Source organism: Mesoplodon densirostris, chromosome 13, assembly GCF_025265405.1.
Source record: "Mesoplodon densirostris isolate mMesDen1 chromosome 13, mMesDen1 primary haplotype, whole genome shotgun sequence".
Lineage (NCBI taxonomy): Eukaryota > Metazoa > Chordata > Mammalia > Artiodactyla > Ziphiidae > Mesoplodon > Mesoplodon densirostris.
Window position 1 is genome coordinate 90360285 of NC_082673.1, and position 9085 is coordinate 90369369.

The 9085-nt window shown below is 51.5% G+C and overlaps 1 protein-coding gene across 1 annotated transcript in view; it reads left to right on the forward strand.

Moving 5' to 3' along the window:
• The window catches only part of LOC132500643 (basic proline-rich protein-like), a 103375-nt gene extending 100733 nt beyond the window's left edge, over nt 1-2642 (forward strand). Inside the window, exons 6-13 of the mRNA XM_060115737.1 lie at nt 598-651; nt 1037-1147; nt 1312-1407; nt 1515-1676; nt 1739-1806; nt 2216-2314; nt 2364-2411; nt 2519-2642. Of these exons, the coding sequence (XP_059971720.1) occupies nt 598-651; nt 1037-1147; nt 1312-1407; nt 1515-1676; nt 1739-1806; nt 2216-2314; nt 2364-2411; nt 2519-2642 (762 nt within the window). The remainder of the gene's footprint in view (nt 1-597; nt 652-1036; nt 1148-1311; nt 1408-1514; nt 1677-1738; nt 1807-2215; nt 2315-2363; nt 2412-2518) is intronic.
• Nucleotides 2643-9085: the final 6443 nt, after the last annotated feature.

Below are 9085 nucleotides of genomic sequence, written 5' to 3' on the forward strand. Positions count from 1 at the left end.
GTCCCTTTGGACAGAAAGAATACGAAAACAGGTACAGGGCTTTAGAGGGGTCTTTGGAAGTGAGGGGCCCTTAAGGGTAAGCTTCACTGGCAATGTGGCCAGTTCCCCTCTGCCAGGAGCTCTCCTGGGAGAAGCATAGTTGCGGGTTTAGGTGCAGAGAGGCACGCCCCGAGGGCTGCAAGGCCGGGTCATCTCCCCACTTCCTCCTTGCTCTGGCCGCTGACCGCAGACAGCACTTTCACCGCGATTACTTCCCCTCCAGACCGTCAGGTCTAAGGAGGCCAGGGAAGCACGGGTCCCAGCTGGCAGCTCAATCGGCTGCAGCTGTGTCAGCCTCCACCCAGCCTCTGTCAGCCTCCCCTCCTACTGTCCCAACCCTGTCCCCTGGCCACCAGGCTCCTGGTGATTTTCCCAGAGGTAGGACGTGCAGGGAAGGGAGCTGGAAGCGGGGTCAAGGCCACCTGTGTTCCGTCACTTGCTTGCAGGCTGGTGACCCGGGATTGGGCTTTTGTGTCCATGTGGTATCCACTTCCAAAGCTGCCGTAACAAACTACTACGACCTGGGGGCTCAGACGGCAGGAGTGTGTTTCCCCGCAGACCTGGAAGCCGGAATCCGAGGCCAACCGTGGGCAGCCGCGCTTGGGCTCTGTGGTGGGCTCCTGGCCTGCGTCACTCCCGTCCCTGCCGGTCTTCACAGGCCTTCTTCCTTCTGTGTCTTCCCTCTTCCCACAGGGACACCTATCGCTGGATCTAAGTCTCACCCCAAATCCAGCACGATCCCATCTCGAGATCCTTAATTTACATCTGCAAAGGCTTTTTCCAAATAAATTCACATGCACAGGGACTGGGGGCTGGGACTTGAGCATATCTTTTGGGAAGGACGCAGTTCAGCCCACTACAGGTGGGGACAGTGATCTGAGCCAACCTCGCGGAGGGGGAGGGGGCGGGGGCAGGACAAGTGAGGCAGAGAAGCAGAAGGGCTGCCCTGCACCTGCAGGGCCAGAGTGAGGGGTTCGATCCCCCCCCCCCCCCGCAGCAGCAGCCCTCCTCCCCCGCGCCCACCAAGCGCTCGGCTGCCCGCCCCGCAGAGCTGCCCGTCTCTCGCCACGCCTGCCTCTCTACACAGCCAGAAGGTGGGCGCAGTGCAGTAGCAGCTGTGCCGAGCTCCCGCCCCTCTCCCACTCCGTCCCGCCTTCCTTTGTAACTTCCTGGGCTCATCTCCCGGGCCCTCCCTCCTCTCCTGCCTGCTCCCCTGCCCTCTCCGGGTGGGTGGGCCCCTCTTCCTGGCCTCTCCCCCTTTTCTTGCTCCAGGCCGAGGGTGATGGCCACCTGCTGGGCACCCTCTCGGGAGGACCCCCCCAAATGGCAGTGAAGGGTGGCCGGAAGGCACCGTTGCCCGAACCTCCGGCAAGAGCCGCAGGATCACTAGGGTCTCGTGAGCCGGGGCTTGTCTCCCCTCTGCTGCCTCGACCTCAGCGAGGCACCTGGGCCCCCGTCTGTGCACCTGTCCCCAGCCCCCGCGGGCCCTGCTGCCTAGCTGCCAGCTGAGCGGCCACCGCCTCCCACCCCCCGCCACCGTCCGGATCTCAGCTCCCCCTCCCCCGCTCCCCCTGGGCAGCGGGACCCCGAGTCCACAGCTGTCTTCCCCTCTGGCCCAGCCTGCCCGTGGCCCTGGGGTGGGGGTCTCCTCCCGGGCTGGGGGCTGGGAGCTGGGAGAGGGGCCCGCCCTTGCCCACAGCTGCCTGGCTCCTTCCTGGGTGGTTACCTGGAGCGCAGGGGACGGAGCAAGGGCCCATCTGGTCCTGAGTCAGAGCTCCTCCAACAGCGTCTCATTTCCACCCTCCAGTCCTCGTCTGTCTCCTGACGCAGGCTCTTAATTGATTCAGAGCGTGGACAGGAGGGGGTGGACAGGAGCGGGTGGACAGGAGGGGGTGGACAGGAGGGGGAGAGTAGTCACCACCGACAACCACCCGTCTAGGGATTCACGGCCATTTCTTTTTATGTCTCTGCTTATTTTTGTCTGTTTTCCCGGGGAGAGCGATGAGGTACATGAGGGCAGGCCTGGGTCTGGGTGCTTTGGGATCTCGAGTGCACAGCGATCGCCGTGTGATGGGGGGGAACGTGCGGCCAGGGCTCTGGCCACACAGCCCCTGAATGGAGGGCTGGGATGCAAGAGCACATCCCCCGACCCTCATGTCCTGACCCTGACCTCCAGGCTCAAGAGTCGGCGCTTCACGCAGGACAGGCGGGTCCTTAGAAACCTGGGGAGCGCGCCGCCCACGGTGGCCTTTGGTGCCCAGGCCCAGGGGTGCTGGTATCCAGGACTGCCCCCCCCCCCCCCCCCCGCTGCCTGTCCTTCCCAGCCCATTCTCCAGCTGGCTCCAGCGGAAGCCCTCCCTCCCCTCCCTCGGGTATCACTTCCTACAGAGGAAGCCTGCTTGTGTCCGAGGAGGTGCAAATCCGGCTGGCTGCGAGGAGGCCTCTTGGGGGCTATTGTTTGGCGCTTCCTTCTTGGCAGGGGGCCTGGGTTCCAGAGCTGCACCCAGGCTCCTAGCCTCCTTGGCTGCCCAGCCGCCCAGGGTCTGGGCTCTCCCAGAGGCCCCCAGGTCAGGATTGCACTGCGGAAGCAGCCAGTCAGCTAGTCAGTCAACAAATACTGGCTGGGGACCCTGAGATAACCGGGGTTCCTGCCCTCACTGAGATAAAGGTGTGAGGGAAAACGCCGGGGCTAGACCACTTGGAACCATTCAGAGCTACCCAGGTGGCCCTTCCCAAGCCCATGCCCACAGAGACTCCACATCCACAGATACCACTGTGGCTGTTTTTGTTTTAATTGTGGAAAAATACAAATAACATAAAAGTTACCTTCTTACCCCTTTTTAAGTGCACAGCTCAGTGGCTGTGATTAAGTACATTCACATTATCGTGCTACCGTCCCCACCCTCCATCTCCAGAACTTTCCATCTTTCCAAACTGAAACTCTGTCCCCATTAAGCACTCACTCCCCACCCCTCCCCCAGCCCCCACCATCCTACTTCCTGTCTCCATGGATTTGTTTGCTCTAGGCACCTCATATAAGTGGGATCATACAGTATTTGTCCTTCTGTGACTGGTTTATCTCACTGCGCATACTGTCCTCAGGGTTCATTCGTGTTGTAGCAGGTGTCAGAATTTCCCTCCTTTTAAAGGCTGAATATTCCTCTATGTGGATGGACCTCATTTGTTGATCCATTCATTGGCCCATGGGCACTTGGGATGTTTCCACCATTTGGCTATTGTGGATAATGCTGCCATGAACACAGGGGTGCAAATAACTTTGAGTTTCTGCTTTCACTTCTTTTGAGTATGTTCCCAGAAGTGGGATTGCTGGAATGGAGGGAGAGATGACAACAGAAACAAAGATGGAGAGAGACAGAAAGATAGATATATGATGGCCTTCCTGCTGGTCTGGGAGGTGCTGGTGAGAGAATAATCTGAATATTAAAAATAGGCCTTGTCTGTACCTTAAGCTGGTAGAGTTGGTGGAACCTATTTAAGTAAGTAAATACCTCACAGGCTGTTGCAGGAATTCAACCACATGTTGACACAGCATCATCACAGTGCCTGACCCGAGAGGGCTCCCAACGCACGTTTGTTTCTTCTCCATCCCTTCCTCAGGCTTCCACCACCTTGGGCATCCAGTCTGTGCTCCCAGGGCCAAGCCAGGGCCTGACACACAGCAGGTGCTCAAGCAATGTCTGTTGAATGAACAGGCAGCCTGGATCCTGACCAGCTCCAAATCATGATGGAGAGTGGCTGGATCTTGGTTGCCCACCCGGAGCAGCCCTGAGCTAGGCCTGGCTTTCCAGATCTTGGTGGGTGCCAGGTGCAGAGAGAGAGAGGGAAGAGACAGAGACGGATGGAGAGAGACAGAGACTGAGAGAGACTGAGAGAGAAAGAGAGGGAGAGAGAGACGGAGGGGGCCCTCAGCTCTCTCCGGGCTGCAGGCAGTGGGCCAGCACGTCTTCCTCCAAATCCCCCGTGAGGCAGCCTTTGTGGGAAGGCTCTTTGGTTTCCACTCCCTCACTTGTTGAGCTATGTAAAGGCCTCCCCTGTGCCTCGGGGCGGGAAACAATGTGCCAAATGCTAAGGTGATGACACCATCTAAGGTGATGACACCGTGTTTGGCTCAAAGAAAACAACCTAGAGAAGGCTGGCTGGTTCTCAAACCAGCACCAAGTCACCGAGTGTGGACTAGCTTGTGCTTAAGGTTGGTTTGGGCAGCTTCCAAGGGCAGTTCAAGTTGCTTTGGCTTAAGAAACATGCTCATGGGATTTTCCTGGTGGCGCAGTGGGTGAAGAATCCACCTGACAATGCAGGGGACATGGGTACGAACCCTGGTCCGGGAAGATCCCACATGCCACGGAACAACTAAGCCCGTGCGCCACAACTACTGAGCCTGTGCTCTAGAGCCTGCAAGCCACAGGTACTGAGCCCACGAGCTGCAACTACTGAAGCCTGCGTGCCTAGAGCCCATGCTCGGGAACAAGAGAAGCTGCCGCAATGAGAAGCCCACGCACCACAACGAAGGGTAGCCCCCGGTCACCACAACTAGAGAAAGCCCGCGCGCAGCAACGAAGACTCAACACAGCCAAAAATAAATAAATAAATAGATTAATTTTTTAAAAAACGAGACGTGCTCATGCCTCTGTGTGTGTGCGTGTGTGTGAGAGTGTGAGCATGTGTGTATGTGTATATGTGACGTGTGTGTGTTGCTGTTTGTGCTTCAGAGTGAACGACAAGGCTCTGATCCCACAACCCTTACATGGACGTTGACAATTTCCGTTTGTACAGCAGTGCTTTTCTGTCTCCAAGTCTTTCCATATTGATTACCTCATCTGAGCCTCACAACTCCCTCACAATCCACAGGAGGTGGATATTTTTATAGTCTTGTAGATGAAGAAACAGCTGCTTAAAGAGGGAACTCAAGGTCACTGTGCTGGCACATGGCGGCCGGGACAAGAACACAAGCTCCAGGAGTCCGAGTCCTCCGATCCTTCTTCCACACCCACGGAAACATCCTGCCAGGCTCTCAGCTAAGAAATAAGGGGGATACCCGTGCCTGCAAGATGGGCCCTGCCCCTGGAAGTCTGTCTTTCCTTGTGGGTGGTGGACGGGTGCACCTGATACTCTGGAGAGACAATGAGGTAGGAGCCGTAGAGCCAACCCCCCGTGAGAAGGACACGGAGCACTGGATGGAATCTGCCAGGGGAATCCAGGAAGTCTTGCTGGAGGAGGTGTCCGATGAACTGTCTTTGTGCCAATTAAATTTTTCATCAGCTTCCCGTACCAGCAACTGACCTCTGGCTTAACCAGCAGAGGTTTATCTTTCTAACAAAACAAGAAGGAGGCAGGCCCGGGCTGGAGGGTGGTCGCGGACGAGGAGCCCCTTGCTTCCTACTCTACCATCTTTAGAGCCTGGCATTTGTCCTCACATGTGCAAGACAGTGGCTCTGTCGCACTTCTTCCTCTGAGCCTTGTTCTCCTTCTATGTAAAGCACACACAGCGAGAAAAAAGACAGAAGGGAGGGAGGGAGGGAGGGAGGAAGGAAGGAAGGGAGGGAGGGAAGGTAGTTAAAATAGTAACAGACAAAAGTTGAGCAGACTTGATTATGTTATCAATATTGGCCTTAAGAGATAAAGAGGGACATTTCAAAATAACACTAGGGTCATTCCAAGAGTAAGATGTAAAATCCTAAATTTGCACTCACCTGATAACGTAGACGCAGAAGATATAAAGCAAAAAACTGACAACATAATGGGTTGAGGACTGGGGTATAGGAAAGAGGAACGGGCAACTAATTGCTGCTAGGAAGTTAACAGAGGCTTCATTGAGGAGGAGGTATCTGAGCTGGGTCCTCAAGGATGAGTAGGAGTTTTCTAGGTGGACATGGCAGCAGGAATAATTAAGAACTGCTATTTCCTGATTCATTTACCTACACCACTTCACTCAACTCCTACAACAATCCTGTGATGTGAGCTCGTTAAATCCCCAGCATTTAAATGAGGATTCTAAGGCTGAAAGAGGTGACATAATTTGACCAAGATGATGAAGTAAGTGAGTGGTGAATCCAAAATTTGGACTCAGATCTGTCTGCTTCCAGAGCTGGGTGCTTTACCTCTAGGCAACTGTCTATGTCTGTCTACGTCTGTCTACGTCTCACGTGTAGAGGCGTCCTGTTTGTTTTAGTCACTTGTTTGACTCGTGTCTGAAGTATTTATTTGAGGAAGACAAGAAGTTGAGCAGCCTTGATTGGGTTATCAATTGTAACGTTTCCAATATATATTTTTTAAAGCTCTCAAAAAATGCGAACTTATAAATCTGTAATAGATGGCTTCTTACCTGAGACATGGGCAAAACACACACCTCCCAGAATACTGATATGCCTACTGTTACCTAGTGGCAGCATATATAATTGCAGGGAAAGTGTATGAGAAAATTTTACCAAGTGTAGTCACCAAAAACCTAAATAAAATGACTAAACATTGGAACCTGGCATCAAGTTGTTCAATAAATATGAATAGATCATTGCCAAGTTGTCTGTTACTGCTTTTGTTTCACAGTCTCCATGATTTCTTTTTTCCTTATTTTAAAAGTAAAATTGGGCTTCCCTGGTGGCGCAGTGGTTGAGAGTCCGCCTGCCGATGCAGAGGACATGGGTTCATGCCCCAGTCCGGGAAGATCCCACATGCTGTGGAACGGCTGGGTCTGTGAGCCATGGCCGCTGAGCCTGCATGTCCGGAGCCTGTGCTCCACAATGGGAGAGGCCACAACAGTGAGAGGCCCACATACCGCAAAAAAAAAAAAGAACATGTGACAGTAAATAAATAATTATTTTTTAAAAAAAGTAAAATTGTTTTCTTTTACTTTTAGAAATTAAAGGAGAAAAATAAAAGAAATAACAATCATCCATGGTCTCAGTCCTCAGTTTCCACAATTCTGGTTAACTATCTTGATAAGTTTCCTTCCCACCTCTCTTTTTTAAAAAAAATCACATTAAAAAATAAGTGACAGGGCTTCCCTCGTGGCACAGTGGTTGCAAATCCGCCTGCCAATGCAGGGGACACGGGTTTGAACCCTGGTCCGGGAAGATCCCACATGCCGCGGAGCAACTGAGCCTGTGCACCACAACTACTGAGGCTGCGCTCTAGAGCCCTCGAGCCACAACTGCTGAAGCCTGTGTGCCTGGAGCCCATGCTCTACAACAGGAGAAGCCACCGCAATGAGAAGCCCGCGCACCACAACAAATAGTAACCCCCGCTCACTGCAACTAGAGAAAGCCCGTGCGCAGCAACCAAGACCCAACACAGCCAAAAAAAAAGTGACACCTGTTCATTATAAAGAATTCAAAACACGCTGTAAATCCCAAAGATGGAAGTAAAAAAACAACCCAAATCCCATCAACCAAAAATAACCATTAAAAGGGACTTCCCTAGAGAAATGCAAATCAAAACTACAATGAGGTATCACCTCACACCTGCCAGAATGGCCATCATCAAAAAATCTACAAACAATAAATGCTGGAGAGGGTGTGGAGAAAAGAGAACCCTCTTGCCCTGTTGGTGGGAATGTAAATTGATACAGCTACTATGGAGAACAGTATGGAGGTTCCTTAAAAAACTAAAAATAGGGCTTCCCTGGTGGTGCAGTGGTTGAGAGTCCACCTGCCAATGCAGGGGACATGGGTTCATGCCCTGGTCCAGGAAGATTCCTCATGCCGTGGAGCGGCAGGGCCCGTGAGCCATGGCCGCTGAGCCTGCGCATCCGGAGCCTGTGCTCTGCAACGGGAGAGGCCACAGCAGTGAGAGGCCCATATACTGCAAAAAAAAAAAAAAACCCCAAAAAACTAAAAATAGAACTACCATACAACCCAGCAATCCCACTACTGGGCATATACCCTGAGAAAACCATAACTTAAAAAGAGTCATGTACCACAATGTTCATTGCAGCACTATTTACAATAGCCAGGACATGGCAGCAACCTAAGTGTCCATTGACAGGTGAATGGATAAAGAAGATGTGGCACATATATACAATGGAATATTACTCAGCCATAAAAAGAAACGAAATTGAGCTATTTGTAATGAGGTGGATGGACCTAGAGTCTGTCATACAGAGTGAAGTAAGTCAGAAAGAGAAAAACAAATACCGTATGCTAACACATAAATATGGAATCTAAAGGGAAGGATGGTTCTGATGAACCTAGTGGCAAGAGAGGAATAAAGACGTAGAGAATGGACTTGAGGACACAGAGAGGGGGAAGGGTGGGCTGGGACTTAGTGAGAGAGTGGCATGGACGTATATACACTACCAAGTGTGGAATAGATAGCTAGTGGGAAGCAGCCACATAGCACAGGGAGATCAGCTCGGTGCTTTGTGACCACCTAGAGGGGTGGGATAGGGAGGGTGGGAGGCAGATGTAAGAGGGAGGGGAGATGGGGATGTATGTATACGTATAACTGATTCACTTTTTTGTGCAGCAGAAACTAACACAACATTGTAAAGCAATTATACTCCAATAAAGATGTTTAAAAATATAAATAAAAACAAATCAGGGATTCTTCTCTAAAAAAAAGGGGGGGGGACTTCCCTGGAGGTCCAGTGGTTAAGACTCTGTGCTTCCACTGCAGGGGGCATGGGTTCGATCCCTTGTTGGGGAACTAGGATCCTGTGTGCTGTGAGGCCAAAAAAAACACAAAAAACAAAAAAAACGTTAACATTAGGTGATTAGGTGAACATCATTTTGGACAACTCTGCAAATACACAGAAAACCAGAAGGATGAGTAAGGGACAGATTGGTAGAAATGATTTTATAAAACCAGAAGAATCTCATCTTGGATACTATTTTTAATCTAATTTTACTTGACTTTAACAGAAGAAAAAGAAAAGGGAGTTAATAGAATTGCTCAATTCATATTAATATTTCTTCTATAGGGAAGATATTTTCCCTATAATATCCCTCTAACTTTAAGAAAGGAAACTGTGGTGTTATTAAAAGGTTGACATCATTATGACATTTTTCAAGGACATATTTTTACTTTTGTT